This window comes from Jaculus jaculus, chromosome 12 (assembly GCF_020740685.1).
Source record: "Jaculus jaculus isolate mJacJac1 chromosome 12, mJacJac1.mat.Y.cur, whole genome shotgun sequence".
Lineage (NCBI taxonomy): Eukaryota > Metazoa > Chordata > Mammalia > Rodentia > Dipodidae > Jaculus > Jaculus jaculus.
Genome location: NC_059113.1, coordinates 93,185,729 through 93,208,853, shown reverse-complemented (window position 1 = coordinate 93,208,853; position 23,125 = coordinate 93,185,729). Strand labels below are relative to the sequence as shown.

Below are 23,125 nucleotides of genomic sequence, written 5' to 3'. Positions count from 1 at the left end.
GTTTTGCAAGCAAGTGCCTTTAATCAGTGAGCCATCTCTTCAGCCCTAAGGTACAAGTTGTATACTACGGAGAGTACTTGTGTGTAGAAGTAAATCAATTCTTTTTTGTTTGTTTGTTTGTTTTGTTTTGTTTTGACGTAAGGTCTCACTCTAGCTCAGGCTGACCTAAATTTCACTATGTAGTCTCAGGGTGGCCTTCAATTTATGGCGATTCTCCTACCTTTGCCTCCCTAGTGCTGGGATTAAAGGCATGTGCCACCATGCCCAGCTAGGAATCGATTCTTAGTGTAATCTTGTTTTCTTTTCCTTTCCAAGGATGAGGACCTTAGTTTGGTGTTGAGAACTCATGTTATTTTTTTTTTTTTAAGTAGGGGCTGGAGAGATGACTTAGTGGTTAAAGCACTTGCCTAAGGACCCAGGTTCGAGTCCCCAGCACCTACATAAGCCAGGTGAACATGGTGGCACATGTGTCTGGAGTTCATTCACAGTGGCTGGAGACCCTGGTGTGCCCATTCTTTCTCTCTCTCCCTCTCCCCTCTTCCTCTTTCAAATAAATAAGTAAAATACTATTTTTTTTTTAAAAAGCCAGATCATGTGGCAAGTGCCTGATGACCTGAGTTCCGTGACTTCATCATGGTTCTGTGGCAAAATGAAAGCAGCTATGAATCAGTAATTCTAAATAATTAAATCAATCAGTCAGGAATGGGACATAATTTGGTATCTTAGGAAGAAGGATTTTAGGGACAGAGCTATTCATAGTACGCTTGTTCTTGGCAGATAGTTATTTGATTTACGTGCTACTTTACTTAAGATCTTAAACTATGTGTTTCATATTGCAAGAACTTAAAATACAGCCTTATTCATAAGTCTATACTTAGTTGGTCTTGTGATCCCGGCACTGAGGAGGTAAGGACAGGCAGATGCCTGCCGTCTGCTGGACAGTTAGTCTAGCCCACCTGGTCAGTTCGGGGTCAATGACTCTGTCTCAAAAAAAGGATGGGTGGGGCAGGCGTGGTGGCGCACACCTTTAATCCCAGTGGAAGTAGGAGGATGACCATGAGTTCGAGGCCACCCTGACACTACATAGTGAATTACAGGTTAGCCTGGGCTAGAGTGAAACCCTACCTTGAAAAAAAAAAAGTGGGGCTAGAGAGATGGCTTAGCAGTTAAGCGCTTGCCTGTGAAGCCTAAGGACCCTGGTTCGAGGCTCAATTCCCCAGGACCCACGTTAGCCAGATGCACAAGGGGGTGCACGCGGCTGGAGTTCATTTGCAGTGGCTGGAAGCCCTGGCGCGCCCATTCTCTCCCTCCCTCTCTATCTGCCTCTTTCTCTGTCGCTCTCAAATAAATAATAAAAATAACAAAAAAAATTAAAAAGAAATAAAAAGGGGGTGGATCCCGAGGAACAGCACCCAAGTCTCTGGCTTCCACATGCCCATATACACACGTGCCAAAAATAAAATAAAATAAACAAGAATGAACCCTAACTTCAACTATGGACTGTGAATGATAATGTTGTGTCCATGTTTGTGTATTATGACAACATGCTCTATAAACAGAACTTTGACTCTTATGCTCTTATGGCTTTAAAGACTCCTTAATAAATGAAGGTGATGTTCAGGGTTTTGAAGAACTAGTTTTGGAAGTGGTATTTAGAGAAAGTTCTGCAAGTGCCTGTATCATCAAAGATGCTGGGAAGCCCAGATGTGAGATATGGAAGTTGGTCTTGCTGGGCGTGGTGGCACACGCCTTTAATCCCAGCACTCGGGAGGCAGAGGTAGGAGGATTGCCGTGAGTTCGAGGCCACCCTGAGACTCCATAGTGAATTCCAGGTCAGCCTGGACTAGAGTGAGACCCTACCTTGAAAAATCAAGAAAAGAGTTACAGGGGAACTTGATCTTGTGAGTTAGTAAAAAGGCCAATTCTGGGCTGCTGAGGAGTTTCACTAGCTTGTTGGCTCAGCCATTTGCTGGGGTGGGGCTTCTGAGAGCTGGGCCTTGGTAAAAACCGGCCACTGTTCTGCAGAAGAGCCAAGCCCCTGCAAACCCCAGCCTCTCCCTGCCCACCCACCACGCTCCATGCCTTTATCGTGACTCCGTGGCCAAATGAAAGCCACTATGAGTAAAAAAAAAAAAAAAAATCTTTTAAATAATTAAAACAAGCAGTGAGGAATGTGGTGTAATTTGATACCATTTAGGCAGAAAGGTTTTAGGGACGTGCTATTCATAGTATGCTTGTTCTTGGCAGATAGTTATTTGATTTACGTGCTATATATGTATTCCATATTGCAAGAACTTTAAATACAGCCTTATCAATAAGTCCAGTTAGTTGGCTTTTACTCCAATTGAACTTTGATAGAAGGAAATCTGTGCTTTTTGTTGTTGTTTGCTTGTTTTAAAGATTTTATTTTTACTTATTTATTAGAGACAGAGAGAAGGTGAGAGACAGAGAGAGAGAGGGAGAGAATGGGCATGCCAGGGCCTCCAAACAAACTCCAGATGCATGTGCCACCATGTGCATCTGGCTTACTGGGACCTGGAGAATTGAACTGGGGTCCTTAGGCTTCGCAGGTATGCGCCTTAACCGCTAAGCCATCTCTCCAGCCCTATCTGTTTTTTTTTTGTTTGTTTGTTTTTTTAAGGTAGGGTCTCCCCCTCTCTAGTCCAGGCTGGCCTGGATTTCACTATGAAGGCTCAAGGTGACCTTGAACACAAAGCAATCCACCATGTCCTACCACGCCTGGCTCTATGCATACTTTTTTTAAAAAATATTTTTTTATTTATTGATTTACTTGAGGGAGAGAGAGGCAGGCAGATAGAATAGGCACATCAGGGCCTCTAGCCACTTGCAAATGAATTTCGGACCCATGCACCATGTGCATCTGGCTTATGTGGCTACTGGGAAATCTAACCTAGGTCCTTGGGCTTTGCAGGCAAGCGCCTTAATCGCTAAGCCGTCTCTCTAGCCCCTCTCTGTATTGTTTACCAAATCGCAGCCCCTTGTTCTGTGCCCATAATAGCAATCAAAACTTTCTTCCTTTTTGCTTTTACCTATGAGGTACTTAAAAAAGGGGAAACAATTCTGTCTTAGGAATTCTGTATCTTTGGTCGTGTTAACACATAACAGGTCTATGGATCTATTATTTGAAGGGCTTTTCTCTTTGCTATGATGATGAAAGCCCCAAGTAGGATTAAAGTACAGATTTCCTTACTGGTGTGTGTGTGTGGGGGGGGGGGGAGGTCAGGCCAGGGCCTCTAGCCACTGCATACGAACTCCAGACACATGTGCTCCCTTATGTGGGTCCTGGGGAATCGAACCTAGGTCCTTAGGCTTCACAGCCAAGTGCTGTAACCGCTAAGCCATTTCCCCAGTCCCCACTACGTAGTCTTTTTTTTTTTTAATGATTTAAAACAAAATAATTCTTTTTGAGGCAAGGTCTCACTGTTACCCAGGCTGGCCTGTTACATTCTTTAGCTTGGGCTGGTGTCGACCTCATGGCAATGATCCTACCTCAGGCTCCTAATGTTGGAATTACAGGTGTGAGCTACCCAGTGCTGGACTCCGGTTCATTATTTTAATAGTAAGTTCTTTTTCTTCTGACTTCAAGTCAGTCTTTACACTCTGTAAAGAAAGATTACACAAAGAGCACTTCTAGGTTTTTGGTTTGTGGTTTCATTTTTTGTGTTTGGCTTTCTGACCTTTCTGCTTTCACCGCACAGAGCTAATGTGCCACTCTGCAAAACAAGTATTGCTGGGCGTGCGCGCGCGCGCGCCGATGAGGTCCGGCCTTTTGGGCCCAAGCGGGCTGCCGTAGCCAGGCAAAGCACTGATTGGCTGAGGCCTGGGCGGTTCCGGCTTCAGCTGCGCCGAGGCCCGGCTTGTGCGGCGTCCGCCGTGAGGGCTCCGGATCCCGTTTGCGAGGTGAGCCCACGACCGACCGCGCGGGCCGAGCACGGGGTCCCGCGCTGCCCCGGACTCCGGGCCCTGCAGGTTCCGGAAGCCGGGCCGGGCCGCCGGAAACGAGCTTGGCAGGCGCGGGAGGGGGGAAGGCAGCGCGGGCCGGAGGACTGCGCGCCTCGGCGGGACCGGGCGGGAAGGCGCCCCGGCGCTCGGGGCCGGCGTGTCGCGCGTTCGTGGGCTGCGGGGCCTCGCGGACCTGCGGCCGCGGAGTGGGGAGCCAGGCCGGCGGGCGCGCACGGCGGGCGTGGGGGAAGCCTGCTTAGCGCCCTCACCCCTCGGCCTTCGTTGCGTCCAAGTGCAGCAGGAGCCGGGCGTGGAGGCCGAGGTAGCAGGATCGCCGTGAGTTCGAGGCCAGCGTGCGACTACATAGTGACTTCCAGGTCAGCCTGGACTAAAGCGAGACCCCCACCTCGAAAAACTGAACAAGTAAAATCAACAAACAAAGTCCGGAAGATGTAGCGAAGAAAGCCATCGTGGAACCCTTCCACCTAGCGTGCTTTTCTCTGATGGGCGCCGGTTCCTACTTCAGCAAGGACTCCACCTATTTTACCGTTGGACAGTATTCATCGTTTTCTGTTTCCGTGCAAGAGAGAGTCTTAGGCCATTCCTCCTTTTGTTCCTCCTCCACCTTCATCATCATTGAAATGGTCTCATAAGCTACTCGGCTGTTTCCCTGACTTTCGACACATATGGGTGTTTTTATTTGTGATTCCTTTTAGTTTCCCGGATAATATTGTGGTGTACTTGCCCACCTCAACTCTATTTCAGATTGTACCCTGAGACTTGGTCTCAGAGGCGAAATCATTAGATTAGATGATATGGTCTAATAAGGACCCCTTCACACACACTGCCCGCGTTGGTTCTTTTTAAAGTTTTAGTAGTTTCATTCGTGTATGACTGCCTGGTTCACCCAGACTGTGGAAAGTCCCTTGTATTTCTTTAAAAAAAAAAAAGTATTTATTTATTTGAGAGAAAGAGGCAGATAGAGAGGATGGGCTTGCCAGGGCCAGCGGCCACTACACACAGTCTCCAGATGCATAGGCCACCTCGTAGGTCAGTTTTATGTCGGTAGTGGGGAATCGAACCCTGTTCCTTCAGCCTTGCGGGCAAGTACCTTCATCTGTGAGCCATCTCTCCAACCTTCCTTGTATTTCTAATACTAGTGAAACACAGCCTCTCTTTGGAATTGTTACTAATTCTTTAAGGTAGTTTTGCTATGTAGTCCAGGCTGTTCTCAGATGCGTTCAGCCTCCCTGGTGCTGGGGTGACAGGCATGGACCATCATGCCAGGCATTATTTATTCTGGCAGCTTGAAATTTGTGCAGAATCGTAAGGGCAGACAGGCGGGCATGTGTGTGGTTACTGCAGCAGGCAAACATCATTGGTCATCTGGCATAACTTTATTCCGCAGGTGAGCTGGCCCCTGAGAGGTAAAAGGAGGATTTTCTTAAGCCACACAGCTAATTAAGTCGCAGAACGGGGATTAGAACTCAGGCCTTCTGTCTCCCAAGTGAGTACTTTTATCTGCCACGCCAGGTCTTCTCTCACTGAAGGGTGGCCTATTAGGTACTAGAATAAAAACAAAACAAAACACACTCATATCACCTGGCTTGTTCTCTCCTTTAAGAATTGTACTAATAATTTTAATGATTGGAGAGATTTGGAACACTGAGAAATAAGAAGATAAGTAAAATAAAATAAAAAGATGACTTCATCTTTTTGTAAAATATTATTTATTTATTTATTTGAGAGAAAGAGGCAGATAGAGAAAAAAATGGGTGTGCCAGGGCCTCCCACTACTGAAGATGAACTCCAGATGCATGTGCCCCTTTGTGCATCTGGCTTACATGGTACTGGGGAATCGAACCTGGGACCTTAGGCTTTGCAGGCAAGTGCCTTAACCACTGAGCAATCTCTCCAGTCCTAGAAAAGTGATCTTTCTCCCAGGACTAGAAATCCGTTACTTAGAATAATAACCCTTTCCAGACTTTGATGATTCCAGATTCTATATGTTGGCATGAAATATTCCTAGCAACCCTTTAGTATCTGAGCTGTATTGATTCAAGGCTTCTCCCATATCAAAATTCATGTTCTCAAGTTCTTTTATTAGCAGTGTATTGGGATATAAACTACTTACATCCTCCATATATTAAGCATCTCTAGATTACTAATAATGTGTAATACAGTGTAAATAGTTGCAAGAAAATATTATTTAGGGAATAATGACATGGGGGGGGAATCTACTTATGTTCTGTACAGACTATCATAGGTCTAATTGGAATTTTTTTTTCTTACAATTTCTGATCCCCAGATGGGAAACCCATAGATACTGGGAGCTGACTGATATATACCCTGTCATCTGGTTAGAATATGGCCGTTGGTTTTCATTTGTTAAGCCTTGATTTTTCTAAAACAGGGTTGCTTTGTTTAAGTTCTTGGTTTTTGTTGTTAGAGCTTCCTAAACGGTTTCTTACCTCTTTGGACATCTTGGAGCACATAATCCATTGTTGTAGAGGCTCTCTTGTATTTTATAGACTACTTAGTAATACCCCGACGTCTGTCCACTCAATTGCTGTATCGCCACTGTTCTGTCAGGAGAATGCCGAGTGTCTGTAGGCATTTCTACGTGTTCCTGAGGGTGAGGCTGAAAATCACCTCTGGTTGAGAACCTCTTGCCTTAAGAAATTACCTAGGGACCTTATAAAATGTCAGTGTCTCTTGCCTCCATAGGCTTAAAAAGTCTGCCTTTTAACAAGCATCACTGTGGACTTGGATGCCCCCTGTTCTTAAATGCAAGGATGTTTCTAACTAGAAACATCTCTTGTTTGATGGTCGGTAATGTAGTTATTGCTAGTAGCTAGGTTACTGTCTGTGCTTGACACCATACAGGCCACTGTCTGCCCCATTTACATCAGTGGGGAGAGTGTGGGACAAGGGATTTTGTTTGACACTGGCCCTGAATGTTGCTTCTATAGACTTGGTCAGTCTGTTTAAGTCCTGGGAAGACCAGATGAGTAAGATGGTTACCCTGTCTCCAGATAGCTCAAAACCTCTGTGGAAGACTGGTTGACAAAAAGGCAAATGACAAACTGGTTTGAAAAGGACTGTGACAAAATGGAACGAGGTCGTCTGGGTGAGCTCTCTCTGGAGGGGTTGGATTGCATGAAGCCGTTCCCTTTGAGAAGTGTGCGCCCTGCTGGGACATTGATGGTGGCTGCTCCTTGCTGCACTTTCTTGGGTTGTGGTTATGTTTTGTACATTTGGCTCTTTGTACTGTTATTTTCTTCCTCACTCTAAACTGTAAACTCTGTAGGAGTGGGTAGGCATTTATGGGTATAATGTTACCAAGATGTAAAGATGTCCGCATTTTCTGTCACATCAGATGGATTTTTTTTTTCCCCCTACTTGCCTATTTCTTTGTGGGTGAATTTACAGTGCTTACTCGTTAGGTTCACTCACCAGCACTACTGTCTGCCAGCAAGGTATCTTGCTATCTGGCCATTCCTCAGGTTTGGTGGGAACCTTGACCTTTTCAAAATCGAGTCCTTTACCTTGAAAGAAAGGCTTGGGTTTGGCGGGGGGAGGGGGGGGTCAAGTTTGGTTACACTTTCCACCTTGCAGGGCTTCTGTGTGAATTGTTTGTGAATCCAGCATGCCTGGCACACTGTTGGGTAAATAAAATCTGACTTCCCCCTCCACCTAGATGTTTTCTTTAAAAATATATACTTATATGTGCTGTAGGTCAATTTGCTGATATTCTCATAGTAGACTTCTCAGTAGCTTTTGATGAAGAATATACTGCCTTTGGCTTAATAGCCACTTATGAAAATTGGTCACTTCAGACAAGCCTGGGCAGAAGTCAGGGGAGGGACGGGAGTCATACAGGGGGTTATGCTTTAATCTCGAAGGGAGTTTTGCCAAGGTGACCCTGGCCAAAGGAGGACGTTCTCCTCGTCCATGCTTATGGTTCAAGAATCTTATCTTTGCTTCAGAAATTGTCAGAACTGTTCTTTCTGCCTTATCTAATTTAAAAGATGAAAACTTAAAATTACTTGAGCCAAGTGATGGGAAAAATTGTGGTGTCAAGACCAATTTACTGATACAAAATGGATTTATGGGCAAGTCATTAAGTAAGAGGGAGTACGGGGAAGCCTAATGAAGACTAATGTAGAGGATATGGCTCTCCTGAAGCGATAAAGAAAATGTGTTTGAGGCAGTCATACTCTTTCCAAATAACTTTGAAGATATTTTTAAGAGATGTAGCAGAATGTGAATATTCTGGAAAACTAATGAGAGGCTTCGTAGCTCTCCATTCAGGTAGCTTGCAGTCTGAGAGAGAAAGGGCCTATCTTAAAAAGTTAGAGTAGATAGAGGGCTGGAGAGATAGCATAGTGGTTAAGGCACTTGCCTGCAAAGCTAAAGGACCCAGGTTCGATTTCCCAGGGCCCACACATCTGGAGTTCGTTTGCAGCTGCTGAAGGCCCTGGCCCACCATTGTCTGTCTGTCTGTCTGTCTCTCTTTTTCCTCCTTTCCCTCTCAAATAAATAAATAAAAATAAAATAATTTTTTTAAAAAAGAAAAAGAGTAGATAGAGACTGTGAATGATAACAGAAATGCTTGACAAGAGCTTGTCAGACACCCATCTCTTCTTCCACCTCATACCAGAAGCAGAACCCAGGCAGGGTCTGCTTAAACCCTCCTGTGTCCTTGTCTGTTCATAAGATTGTCCTAGTATTGGGCACATACCAGGTCCTACCCCAGACCTGTTGAATAGCATCTCTCAACTGACCCAAGTGAGATGGGGGAAGCTGGCCCAGGGGTTGAGTCCAGTGTGCCCAGGGAATGAATGGTACCTCTCCGAGGTCTCTGTAGTTGTTACTTTCAGACCCAAACTGCTTTCCTGGAAGCTCCCTTTCCAGCTGGTAGATGCAAATATTCAGCCCCAGAAGCCCACGGGTGCCGAGACTGCAACGAGTCTTCTCTGGGTAGTCTCTCCAAGTACAGCCAGCCCTTGTGAAACTCACCCCTTCTTATGAACTCCAAGGACCCAAGACTGCCTTGCTGGCTACATTCCCACCGTGTGTGTAGGGTTGGGGGGGCCACTTAACAGAAGAACATGTCTGTGCTTTTTTAAAAGGCACGGGAAATTACTATTAATAACATTTTCAAGTGGTTGATAGCCATTGTTCCTAACTTTAATAATTATTTTGCAGAATTTTCATCTTAAAATATAAATAATAGAGGTAGGTAGAATTAATAATTAATCCCTATTTTTTCCCTATGCACCAGGTTTTCCACACGATGCATTAGAAGAGCTTTGTCAGTGCGAAGTAGATTCTGTTCTTTCTTCTTTTTTTTTTTTTTTTTGTGTATGTGAAGGAATTGATGCTCTGACTCCAGAGCCAAGTTTCTATCGAGCCTTCATGGTTGATTGTCTAGAAAGTGTCTAGCCACAAAACAGCACATATGCAATACATAAATCAGGTGGTTTATAGATGAATGGGAAGATTTGTTTGTTTCAGTAAACTCATTAAAGGTGCTGACTCTGTTACAGTATTTACTTTGTCGTTTTTCTCTTTAAATTCAAAGCAGCATAAATAAAATTGCTGTGTGGCCTGAGTCTTAGATAAATAGTTATAATTGTAGTTATCTCTTAAGCCTGTGGAGCTAAGCAAATGAGCTGGCAATTCAGTTGAAATGTTAAAATTGCTCAGCAAAATAATCAGTTGATTTAAAAAAAGAAAATCTTTCAGGCCTTGGGAATAGCAGCTGTGGATAGTTCAAGTGATGATTTTTGAAATTGTTGTGTTTAATGTAGGATTTGACTTCTTGCCTAAAGAGACTTATTTTCATTAAATCATGATTCTTTCTGTGTACCCATGCCCGTAACCAAGTGCTTCAATCCTCCTCCTAGCTTCCCTGTTCCTCAGATCAAACCTGTAGCAGAGGACATGCTGATCAGTGTCCTTGCTCTCTCTGTACATGTACGATTTGTTGAGCAAATGAAGCACTGGTCGCCTCGCCATCCTTCCAGCAGCTAAACCTGCATGAACTGGCTTTGGGAAATCTTCCAGTAGACTGCTGAACTGGAGTCAGCTCACTGGGGGAGTGAAATAAATAGTGCTGTTTATGGAAGAATATTTAGTGACTATTTGGATTGAAAACATCCTTCTTGGGGCTAGAGAGATGGCTCAGTGGTTAAGTCTTTGCCTGCAAAGCCTAATTACCAGGGTTCGATTCCCCAGTACCCATGTAAAGCCAGATGCACAAAGTGGCACATACATCTGGAATTCATTGCAGTGGCCGGAGGCCCTGGTGCACACATTCTCTCTGTCACTTCTCTTTATTTCTCTTCTTGCAAACAATTAATTAATTAATTTAAAAAATCTCTTGAGTTTGTGGGGCAGGTCCTTAAAATATTGTATTTGTACTAATTTGTAAGTCTCAGCAATACATGACAACTAAATATGAGTGATACTAAATTTCGCTGAAACAGGAAAACTTAATTTCTAAATCTCTCTACTCTTTGCTTAAATAAGCAGTGTTTTTATTTACAGAAATATCTTAGTGAGATATTGTTGTGTAACAAGATAAATCTTGAGGGAAGTGATGGCCAACATTGTATGCCTGATAATTAGTTTAGATGTATAATGCTATTTCTATATTTCACTCTTCCACATGAATTATAAAATTTTTTTCAATGTCATTTAGAGCACATAGCTAGTTAAGATCAAGCAATTCAAAATGCTTGGCTGTATTAGTAACATTCAGAAAGTTGTTTAAAATTATATTTTAATATTTTATTTACTTGAGGGAGATAAAGTGGGAATGCCAGGGCCTCTAGCCACTGCAAATGAACTCCAGATGCATGTGCCACCCTGTGCATTTGGCTTTTGTTGGTAGTGGGGACTTACACGCTTCACAGGCAAGTGCCTTAACTACTAAGCCATCTTTCCAGCCCTAGAAAGCTGTTACAAGTTCTGATTAAGATCAGTGATGGGCTATTTGCTGTATGTGAACTTGAGCAGGGTGTTTAGTTTCCTGTGTCTGTTTCTTTTTCTTTTTTCTTTTCTTTTGGTTTTCTAGGTAGGATCTCAATGTAGCTCAGGCTGACCTAGAATTCACTATGGAGTCTCAGGATGGCCTCAAACTCACAGCGATCATCGTACCTCTGCCTCCCAAGTGCTGGGATTAAAGGCATGTGCCACCATGCCTGGCCCCTATGTCTTTGTCTTGAGCTGTAAATAAGATAAAAACAGTTCTCACCTCATGGATAGTGAGGCTGAAGTGAATCCGCATGTGGGAGGTACTTAGAAAAGTGCCGCCATGTGGTACGCTGAACTGTTAGTTTCCAGTTTTGACTAGTGTTTTCAGAGGTAATGACTTAGCTATCATTTGTTTATAAATGCACTACTATGCACGTGATACGGGTGTTGAAGTAAGATTCATTTGAACTTAAATAATCAGTCACATTTTGGTTTCACCGCAGTTTGGTGCAAATTATTTAATCTTCCTATCTCTTAAATTTCATCAGCAAAATGGCACTATTATAACCTTCTCTCCAGGGTTCTTATAAGATTAAATGTGATAATTAATAGATGTTAATAGAGTTGTCAGCATAAAACAAATGGTCATTAACTGGTTGAGGTGGTGGCTGTAATGGGCGTTCTGCCTGTGTGTGACCCTGCTGGACAGGTGATTGAGAGACCCTGCAGTATAAACCAAGCTGTCTAGTGAGTCTCTGCCACGGGGCTGTTGTGGGGACTTCACGGGAAGTGCTGGCCACGTGCCAGCTGTACACTGCTGGAGCAGTCATGTTGAGGCTTCCTTCATGGTCTTTTGACACTTGACTTCTTATAAATATGTTAAGGGCCCAAGATGGGCTGGTTGGTTGGTTAGTGAGTAAGTTAACTTTTGGCTTTACATTGATGACTCCCTTTCCTGTTTCTGATCAGGACGGTGAAAATGAGTCTGCGGAAGCAAACCCCCAGTGACTTCTTAAAGCAAATCATTGGACGGCCAGTTGTGGTGAAATTAAATTCTGGTGTGGATTATCGAGGTAATATTTTCATGTTTCATCCTAACGGGTATAACTACAATAAGAAAATGTGACTTGATTTTTTTTTAATCCTCTTAAGTGTACCCCATAGACCAGGAAAGCATTGATCAACAGTTTTTAGGTCTTCTGCCTCTGAGATGGTTGCTTTTAGAGAGAAAATTCTCACAGCAGTATTCTTCTGACTTGCACTGTTTGTGCGGGTTCTCCTGTCTGCTGTGAGATCACATCTACCTGAGTTTCCTGGGAGTAGCCAGGGATTCCCAGTTGCCCCAGGTATGAAGAACTGAGCAGCAGGGAACACAACATTTGCTTTTGCAGAAGTGCTCAAGATTGGCAGCTGTTTAGACAGCATCATCTTATAACCTGATCTTCCCACACGTGCCCTGTGAGGTGTCCAAATGCCTGTCTGTTCTTTGAGAGTGCTCTTCAGCCTGGGCTAGATGGTGCTCAGCCTCAACAACCATCAAAAACAGAAGTGTCATGAAACCCAGTGAAAGCAAGGGTCCAGTAATAGTAACATTAGTGTTGCTAGCCTAGAGATGTAGCTCAGTGGTAGTGTTTGCCCAGTGTGCATAGGCCCTATGTTCAGTTCCTAGCAGCTAAAAATAAATGACCTCTGAAATAACTTTGTGAGGAGACTGGTATCAAATTCCATATTTTTAAAATTACAAATCCGTAATCTTCCTATATTAAGATATGTTAAATTACCTAGCATATTTTATAGATATACAGAATCAATTCATTAGCAAAGTTTTGTAGCCTTTTCTAAATAATGACAGTAATGTCTTTATATGTATGCAGCATAATTGTATTGAGAGCCTAGTACCAATGAAGTGAATGTTGATCATATTCTCACTAAAGCCACTGAGAGCCCGTGATTGCCCTGATTCACAGAGAAACCTTGTTAAGAAACCACTTGAACTATAGCTCTTAGGAGGTGGAAGCGAAAGGGCCAGGAATCCAAGCCCACCACATATGAGGCCCTGAGTTCTGTCCTCAGCACTGCAAATAAAATAAATAATAACCTGACTGTGTGGTTTGCTAACGTAAAATATATTGCCAAAGTTTTCTGGTTTTGAGGCATGGTCTTGCTGTGTCACCCAGGCCTCTGCTCCGCGCCGCCCCATGCTGGAGTTGCAATCGTGCCCTGTCTTGCCCATCTTTTGTTTGTGAGCACTGCATGAGCCCTCAGAGACAGAAAGCTGAGACACTGTGTTCAGTGTCTTCCCAGCACCTGCGCTTCTGTAGAGGCATGCTCCTTTTTTGGCTCATGTTCTTTAGGGAAAATTGTCTCTTTGTAGAAGGTAATATGTGATGTCATGTTTTTAATATTTTTGAAAATTTACTTGAGGGAGAGAGAGAGAGAGAGAGAGAGAGAAAGAGAGAAAGAAAGAATGGGTGTGCCAGGGCCTCCAGCCACTGCAAACTCCAGATACATGCACCCCCTTGTGTATCTGTCTCATGTGGGTCCTGGGGAATCGAACCTGGGTCCTTTGGCTTTGCAAGCAAGCACCTTAACTGTTAAGGCATTTCTCTTGAGCCCGATTTCATGTTTAAAAAAAAAAATTTGCAGCAAATAATGGAAAGTATGTAGAAGGAAGCAAGGTGACCAAATTCTACTATTCATAGATAATTTTCTTTACCAGTTTTGAGCCTTCTGTATGTAAACCTTACTCTAGAGATAGGATCACCTGTACATGCAACTTGATGTGTGTGTGCGTGTGTGCGTGTGTGTGTGTGTGTGTGTGTGTGTGTGTTACCCTAAACAATGCATTTAGCTCTGTAACAGCACATAGGGATTTTTAATGGCTATGTCAGAATCCTGAGTGATATACCATAGTTTTGGGTTTTTTTTTTTTGTTTTTTTGGTTTTTCAAGGGAGGGTCTCACTCTAGCCCAGGCTGACCTGGAATTGACTGTGGAGTCTCTGGGTGGCCTTGAACTCACGGTGATCCCCCTACCTCTGCCTCCCAAGTGCTGGGATTAAAGGCGTGCACCGCCACGCCCGGCCCCATAGTTTTATTTTAACTGATTTCCTGTTAATGGATAACTAGGTGTTTAACAGGGTTTTACTTTTATAAATAACCATGTTTGTGGTTTTTGTGTATGTGTAGTTTTGAGAATTGAACACAGGGTATCGTATATGTTAGACAAGTGCCCTACCACTGAGCTGTATACCCAGTTTTTCATTTATTTAGAATAATTCCACTGAGCCCGGGTTTGTAATTGTGCCAGTTGATTCTCATGGAGGTCCTACATTTGTCCATGTTCTCCAGACCTTGACACCAGCTCTCTGCCTTTTCCAATCTAATTGTCAGTAAATAATACTTCGTTCTACTTTATTTTTTGTCTTTTCTTAAATAATGATTATAAAAAATATTCCATGGTAATGCTCTCCCTCCCCCCCTACTTTCCCCTTTGAAACTCCATTCTCCATCATATTCCCTCCTCCTCTCAATCAGTCTCTTTATTTTGATGTTATGAACTTTTACCTCCTGTTATGACGGTCTTGTGTAGGTAGTGTCAGGCACTGTGAGGTCATGGATATCCAGGCCATTTTGTGTCTGGAGGAGCACGTTGTAAGGAGTCCTACCCTTCCTTTGGCTCTTACATTCTTTCCGCCACCTTTTCCGCAGTGGACCCTGAGCCTTGGAAGGTGTGGTAGAGATATTTCAGTGCTGAGCACTCCTCTGTCACTTATTTCCAGCACCTTGATGCCTTCTGAGTCATCCCAAGGTCACTGCCATCTGAAAAGAAGGTTCTCTGCCAAAAGTGAGAGTAGCATTAATGTAAGGGTATGAACATTAAGAGAAGTGCTTACTGGGAAGTTTGATGAGTATATACATTTGGCCAGACAGCAGCAAACATTACATCCCTAGAGCTCATGACTACCCCTGTTGTAAGTTTTCAGTATCAGGGATGTATTCTCTCCCATGGAGCAGGCCTCCAGTCCAATTAGAGGGTAGTTGGTTTCCACCATGACAGACGTGCCACTATTGCACCCGTTGGCTCATTTGACTTGGCTGGCCAAATATAAGGCCTACAGTGTCCACTGTTAAGTATTTTCACTGGTGATTTATCTCTCTCCCATTGAACTGCATGCAGAATGGCTTCTTCCAGCTTTATGTCAGCTGGTCTACATGGAGGAGGTTATCAGCTCAGTTTCAGCAGGATTTCTCAGTGGCTTTGCTGCCTAAGTATGCGGAGGCTTCAGTAATAGGGTCTTACCATTATTCCTGGTGGGAAACCAAGGGCCTCGGCAATGGCTTATAATGTTTTGGGGGCATCAGGGACCTCCCTGGCCAACAACTCACTAGAAAGTATCCCATCCCTGGCACTGAAAATTTTCTATCAACAATCCAATGCTACTGAGTGTTCCATTGTCCAAAAATGTAGGATTCCATATGATTTATTTATATCCTTTAGATTTTGATTAGCTCTCCCTCCACCTTTCCTTTACTCAGTCTCTTCTCCTGACCTCACTTAGGCCTTTTCACCCCCATTAATATGTTCTTCTACATATATATATATATGTATGTATGTATGTATGTATGTATACAGTACCATCCTATTAAGTGAGGCTTAAAACACAATCTTATGAGTGATATTTCCAAAGGATGAACTTAAAATATTTTTTTAAAATTTTTATTTATTTGAGAGTGACAGAGAAAGAGGCAGAGAGAGAGAAAGAATGGGTACACCAGGGCTTCCAGCCACTACAAACAAACTCCAGATGCATATGCTACCTTGTGCATCTGGCTTACGTGGGTCCTGGGGAATTGAGCCTCGAACCGGGGTCCTTAGGCTTCACAGGCAAGCACTTAACTGCTAAGCCATCTCTCTAGCCCCTTAAAATAATTTTTAAAATAATTTTCTATGGCATTTTCTCTTTAACCTTAATAGTGCTTATTTTCTATCTATAGTAACTTTTCTCTTGAAGAAGGGAGTGAGCCAGGCGTGGTGGCACACACCTTTAATCCCAACATTCGGGAGGCTGAGGTAGGAGGAACAATGTGAGTTCAAGGCTACCCTGAGACCACATAGTAAATTCCAGGTCAGCCTGGGCTAGAGTGAGACCCTCCCTTGAAAAACAAAAAAAAGGAGGGGGGTGAATTATAACTTTAACCTCCTATGTTTATTTGTTGTTTGTTTTTGCTGAACTGGAGATTGAAGCCAGGGCTTTACACATTTTACACAACATGTTAGACACACTCTACCACCAACCTACATCCCTGGCCTTTAAAAACAAAACAAACAACAGCAACAAAAGTTTGCTATAAGAATATTTTCACTAATAGTGACCATTACCTTTTGAAATAACCCTTTTGACTGATTTTCATATACTTTTACACATCATATCTTCGGGTTTAAACTTAAGATAGCATAGCAGGAATTAGGCTGTAAAGTTGTACATAAGCTTTCTTTGCCTAGGAAGTAATTGTGAGTAGTTTACAGCCCCATCTGATTCTTTGAAAGTTTCCAGCTTCTCATCGCATCCGTTAGGTTAGTGTCTTGTGCTCTCATTACACACACAATTTTGAAAAGAAACTTTTGTTTAGCAGATAATAGGGGTAGAAGTGGGGAGTGCAGAGCATGTTAATGAAGCCAAGACTTTCAATGAAACTATTGACTTTTCAATTGAATTGAATCTGTAGCATGCTTTTATCTTTTTTGTAGAAATATCACTTGAGAGCTGAGAGAGGCTTACAGATTTTCATCTTGGGGAAAAAAAAAATCATCTGGTCAGATTTTTTGAAATTTTTACCATCTTAACACAATTAAAATGATTCACTCACACTGTTTCCTTGAAAGCTCCCTGGAATGTTTTTAGCCATTTTTCCCCATTAGTTGTGATGTGAAAACATTTTCGCTGAAACAAAACAGAATGGGATGTGTTACAATGCAGTATGCTGCTCCCTGTTCCAAGCTGCTCCTGCCTGTGAGTCACAGCTTTGAGATGTTCGCTCAGGAGCACCTGCTGTCTTCCTGTCTATTCTAACAGATTGCGGAGACTTCCTCCTAACCCCGGAGTCCCTTCATCTGCCACGGTAGACGTTGTGAAAGAGTGGAATAAATCTGCCAGATCTCTATTTCACTTGGTGGCTGAAGTCACAAATGCTAGTGGGATTGAGGATCATTTGTCCGTGCATAATTGCTGCTCCTGTCTTTAGCTCCCAAAGAATGGCATTTTGGCTGGGATATTCTATTCTTATACTTGGGTGCAGGCTTTGGAAGTTGCTGTGGTGATCACACATACCAGGAGGGTAGTGACAGTTTGTTGCCTGTCCTGCGGTAGTGGCTGTGCGACTTCTCTCATGCTAGGCGCTTCCTAGTCTTCATTCCGATTGGCACAGAGTAAAGGCTTCTTTTGTGCTTCAGTCTATTGAGTTTTGTTGACAGTGTGAATTTTTATACTATGCATCTAAGGGGTAATGAATAACGCGATTGTCATTCCTACCATATACCCTGTAATTTTCAATTCTTATTTACTTTATCTATCTTGTTTTTGACTAAATCTTTCTCCAGGGGTCCTGGCCTGCCTGGATGGCTACATGAACATAGCACTGGAGCAGACAGAGGAATATGTAAATGGACAGCTGAAGAATAAGTATGGGGATGCATTTATCCGAGGAAACAATGGTAATTTTTTTACTCCAGAGTTGTGCAACATTCAAAATAAGCCCCTTTGTTTATGATAAAGAGCACGAGAGTGCTTTCTAGATAATTTGAAAGTTCAGTTTTATTTTGTTTTTTAAGTTTTAAGTGCTTCCCTCTCAAATCAAATAAGCAAGTTCTTTTGTGTAATGGAAACAATTTCCCATGTGGTTTTAGAACTAAGTCTCTCCATTCCTTTGATTAATGAGGAGCTGAGGGGCAGTTTTTCTCTTTCTTTCTTTCTTTCTTTCTTTCTTTCTTTCTTTCTTTCTTTCTTTGTATCACGGCATGTGTGACAGGATGTGTGTGTGCGTGCGTGTGGGTGGGTGTGTGGAGCCCTGTGCGTGAGGAGGACAGAAGAGAGCATCGGATGTCTGTCCTGGCACTCTTCTGCTTGTTTCCTTGAGATGGAGTCTCTCATTGAACCTGAAACTTACCATTGTTGGCCACACTAGCCGACCAGCAAGCTCCAGTGAGGCGACAGTCTCCACTTCACATTAAGATTGGGTTGGGCTGGAGAGATGGCTTAGTGGTGAGGCACTTGCCTGTGAAGCCTAAGGACCCAGGTTCAACTTCCCAGAACCCACATAAACCAGATGCACATGGCGGCGCATGCCTCTGGAGTTCCTATGTGGTGTGCCCATTCTCTCTATCTGCCTCTCCCCATCTCTCTCAAAATAAATAAATGAATGAAATATCTTTTAAAGTATTGTTTTTAAAAGACTGGGCTTACAATCACACAAGCACTGTTATCTATTTCCCAGGCCTATGCGTGCCTTCCACTATGTCAAGAATGGCAACAGTGGCCAGATATAGTGGCGCATGCCTTTAATCCCAGCGCTCAGGAGGCAGAGGTAGGAGGATCGCTGTGAGTTCAAGGCCACCCTGAGACTACATAGTGAATTCCAGGTCAGCCTGGGCTACAGTGAGACCCTAAAAAAAGCAAAAAGAGTGGCAAAATAGGAAATATGCTTCTAAATTTGTACTTTTTGGGCAGGGGTTGAGGAATGGTCTTGCTCTAACTGAGGCTGACCTGGAATTAGTCCCAGGCTGGCCTAGAACTCACAGAAATCTTCCTACTTTAGCCTCCCAAGAGCTGGGGATAAAGTCATGTTCCACCATGCTGACTAAATTTATACTTTTTAATAGTTAATACATCGCCATAATAATTGTGGTTATTTTTTGATGGTGATAAATATGCTAATTTTATTACCTACTTTACATACATATATCGAAACATCATACTGTACTCCACAAATATGTGTGTTGATTGCAAACTAAATTATAACTTCTTACAAAGCAACAGAACAGAGAAAATGGGTATTTTTGTTTGGGTTGAGCCAGCATTCAACATCTGTTGTATTTTTAAGTCACTTTATTTCAAAGCACATATTGTCAATAAAATCATATTCAATTATGAAGAGGAAGAAAAAATACAAACATACAGAAATTAACCCTTGATTGATTTCCACTCTTTAGTCCCATTCATGAATATTCAGAGTTAGAGATCCTGCCTTTTTATCCATTGCCTGCTTGCCTTTCAGTAGAGTTTCTTCTGCTTTCCAGATTATTCTTATTTGACATCCTTTGCTTACTAGGAAATTCTATGCTCTTGTCTCACTTCTAGGCAGCCAATAGCAGCTATACCAACAGGGCCAGTGCTTACACACGCGGTTTGTAACTGTTACTTAGGTTCAGTTTCCCTGGCCCTAGCTTGACTCATGCTGTGGTGAGCGCCTCCACAGCGCCTTTCCCTGTTGTAAGCAGTGACGCTTACCTTTATGACTCCCAGCCTCACATCGGCTCCTAAGAGGGCTCTGGTCCATTTGCTTCATCTGTGCTGTTTGTTTTTTTTTTAATTTAGATATCCCTTGCTGTTTATCTTGAACAAGCCTATTCATATCTGAAGGTTGCATGTCGGGGGTGGAGGAAGGGGCTACATCTCTGTTGATAGTTGCTCAGTGGCCCATTATTGTCTAAATTCCACGCCCGCCCCATATGTCCTATGCTCAGTGAGGTGGTCATGGTAGGACTAGCTCAGCGAAACTTTGCATTGCACCAAAGGTAGGAAACCCAAAATAAGGCCTTTGCTTTCTTAAAAAATAACAGCAGTGCTGGGGAGATGCCTTAGCGGTCAAGGTGCTTGCCTGAAAAGCCAAAGAACTCAGGTTCGATTCCCCAGGACCCATGTAAGCCAGATGCACATGGTGGCACATGTGTCTGGAGTTCATATGCAGTGGCTGGAGGACCTGGCGTGCCCATTTTCTCTCTCTCTGTTTCTCTCTTGTCTCAAATAAAATTAAATAAATTAAAAAAATAAGCCAGGCATGGTGGTGCACACCTTTAATCCCAGCTCTTGGGAGGTAGAGGTAGGAGGATCACCATGAGTTCGAGGCCTCTCTGAAACTACATAGTGAATTCCAGGACAGCCTGGACCAGAGTGAAACCCTACCTTGAAAAGCTTTACAAAAAAAAAAAAAATTGCCGGGCGTGGTGGCGCACGCCTTTAATCCCAGCACTCGGGAGGCATAGGTAGGAGAATCGCCGTGAATTCAAGGCCACCCTGAGACTACAGAGTTAATTCCAGGTCAGCCTGGACCAGAGTGAGACCCTACCTCGAAAAACCAAAAAAAAAATTAAAAAACTACAAAAACCACTTCATTTTTTATTTCTTTGTTGGAATTCATGATAAACTGAAAGTTGATAGTTTTCTACTTGGGACATTGATGGGAACATGCTCCTTGTTTTTAAGTTGAAATCCAGCCCTCAAGATTGACCTTCTAAAAGCTTCATAATAGAACTTCTTTAGATTCCAGACACTTTCACTTTTCTTTTACTTCCTGGTCATAATTCGTAGTCAGTCACAAGGTGCACTCCTCAAGACATCAGACTGGTTTCCCACAATATGGCATGAGACTACCTTTTAAGTTTGCAGAGAGGTATCAGGCTGGAGTCTTTTTGCTTTTAAAACTACCTTCTGGGCTGGAGGGATGGCTTAGCAGTTAAGGCGTTTGCCTGCAGAGCCAAAGGATGCAGGTTCCATCCCCCAGGACCCATGTGAGCCAGATGCATAAGGGGTGCATGCATTTGGAGGTTGTTTGCATTGGCTTGAGGCCCTGGTGCATCCATTCACTCTCTCTCCCTCTTTCTCTGTCAAATGAATAAATAAATAAAAATAAAAACATTTTAAAAAGTAAATAAAACCAGCTCCTATGACCCAGGAGTAATTGCTAATTTGTCTTTTGTCTTTTCAGTGCTGTACATAAGTACGCAGAAGAGGAGGATGTGACGTTACCAGGAAGCAGTTTTTTTCATAGTTGGATATATTTTTATGGAATATTTTTGTATTTTTTTGTTCTTTTGTGATATATTGCCTTCTGTAATAGTGGGTGGTCATTTTTCATCGACACATGAATACGAGAGGTGTTAAATGGTAGATGGAATTACAGACTTTCATGTCTACATTTATTTTCTTTTCCGCGATCAGTGAACAGAATGCTGAATTGCAGACACCGTTTCTTCCTGTAGGATGACTGGGCATCACGTTTGAGCGGTACCATCTCATTTGGTTTGCTGATGGGCAGGGTGCATATGTGGACATGGAATTAAAGCAATCTCGAGGTGTGCTCTTTTGTCCCCGCCTCTTCTGCTCACCATCTCCTTGCCCTCTGAAATCGGTAGTTGAAATGTTCTACGATGACATCCGGTTTAAGCCTGAAGCTGTAAGAAGGGCGAAGGGGTCAGAAGCCCATGTCGACTCTGGTCACCTATGTGGAAAATAGAATTAGGATCCTAGTGATGATGCCGCCACACATGGAGTACGGATCTCAAGTGATCTTGTCCACACGTGAGTCTGAGGCTCACCACAGATCCGTCACCCACTAGAGCAAAGACCAGGCGTGATCAGGAGTTGGCTGCCACGCTGAGCACAGGGACGCCTTGCTCATGGTGCTGCGGTGTGTGCCTGTGAGCCGTCCAGGGAGGAGCGCAGCTCCGGGTCATGTGACTCCAGGCTGTCCGTGGTTGCGTGGACCTTGGAAGTGTAGGAATGTGCGCTGGCCTTCCTCTTCCCTCCAGTGTAAACAGTCCCTGGCTCAGGAGGTGGGGTGGCTTGGGATCGTTGCCTGCTTCTAGGATGTGGAGGCAGATGGGGAGCCAGGGAAGACATGGCGCTCTCTCTGGAGAAGTGTATGTGGCGTTCGTCTTGTTTCATTTTAAAGATCAGAGAGTAATTGGAAACAATTATTCCTTAATGAATAGTGCAGGAAAGGTGAAGAGACATTTCGTGGGGTTTTACTGTGTGCACATAGAAAATAAAACACTTTATGCCATGCTTCAATAATTTATCACTTCCTGACAGGGGCTTGAGAAGGGTCCAGTGTGCAAGTACAAATCACCAATTTGCTCTTTTATAAATGACTTCTTTTAGGAGAAAATGGATGGCCGTCCACGTGGAGCACACATGTTCTCATTTGTTTGTAGAACATGGGAGGTGCCTGTGAGAACAGCTCTAGCCATCTCCCGCAGGCGCGTAGCCTCCGAGCCAGCGCCCTTCTCCCCAGCGCCCATGGTACTGGAGTCTGCGTTCCCCTTGCAGCTCCCAGTTTAAAAGCGTTTCCACCCATATAACTGCTTTCAATCAAGATCAACTTGAGGAAGGGCTACCATTTTTATGGTAATAAAAGACTGTATTATGCAGTGGACCAGCCCAAGTTGTCCCCTGTCTATACCTTCACGGAGTAGAACTGTGAAACTGTAAATGCTAAAATTGCTTCTCCTTAACTGTGGTCTCCTAGAGGTCAGTGAATGATTGCCAATTGGATCCTAGCAAAGACGTTTGTTCTAGGTTGAAGAATTTCTCACTCGAGTAAATATATTCCCCTTGTCTGTGTGCCCCCAAACCCTGGCTGCCTCCCTCCTCCTGGGCCATGACCAAATGGAACGTTTCTCAAGAAACACCATTGTGCTTGATTTTTAGACTATCTGACTTCACAATGGACTTCGAGCTATTTCTTGGCTAATCTTTCAACAAGTTGGATTGATTCTTACTTCAAAAGTGTTTATCCCCAAACAGAGCTGTTGACAAGTACAAATACAGATGGCAGACATGTGGTCTGGTTTTCATGTTCTCGGCATTCGGAGATGGCTCACATCTTGAGCGCCTCGTGCAAGGCAGTATGTACTGCGCGCTAGGAGTTCCTAATTAGGTGACACGTAGTAAGAAATGCCCAAGGGCTTTCCTTGGGTCTGTAAGCAGTAGTGTGGATTTGGCGTGTGGGGCCTATCACCCCAGAGGCTATAATCTGCTTCAGTAGAAGCAGCTGCTAGGGGAAAGTGTCTTTGATAGCCACCTTGCTCTGGGGGGAGGGCAGCATAACCATCGCGGCTGTTCCCTGCCTGCAGGCCAGCCTGTCCTTTGCACTGAGGTCCGCGCTCCGAGTGAATCAGCG

The 23,125-nt window shown here is 43.6% G+C and overlaps 1 protein-coding gene across 5 annotated transcripts; it reads left to right on the top strand.

Moving 5' to 3' along the window:
- Window positions 1-3,834: 3,834 nt before the first annotated feature.
- Window positions 3,835-22,008, top strand: Lsm6 (LSM6 homolog, U6 small nuclear RNA and mRNA degradation associated). Of its 5 annotated transcripts, XM_045131561.1 has the most exons (5): window positions 4,365-4,607; window positions 5,372-5,470; window positions 11,917-12,020; window positions 17,547-17,660; window positions 20,930-22,008. In XM_045131561.1, the coding sequence occupies exons 3-5, from the start codon at window positions 11,927-11,929 to the stop codon at window positions 20,962-20,964; spliced, it is 243 nt and encodes an 80-aa protein (XP_044987496.1). In that variant the 5' UTR covers window positions 4,365-4,607; window positions 5,372-5,470; window positions 11,917-11,926; the 3' UTR covers window positions 20,965-22,008. The 5 variants fall into 5 exon arrangements, with proteins under 5 accessions (XP_044987495.1, XP_044987499.1, XP_044987498.1 ...); XM_045131560.1 differs by lacking the exons at window positions 4,365-4,607; window positions 5,372-5,470 and adding an exon at window positions 3,835-3,921; XM_045131564.1 differs by lacking the exons at window positions 4,365-4,607; window positions 5,372-5,470 and adding an exon at window positions 4,318-4,340.
- The last annotated feature ends 1,117 nt before the right edge of the window (window positions 22,009-23,125 follow it).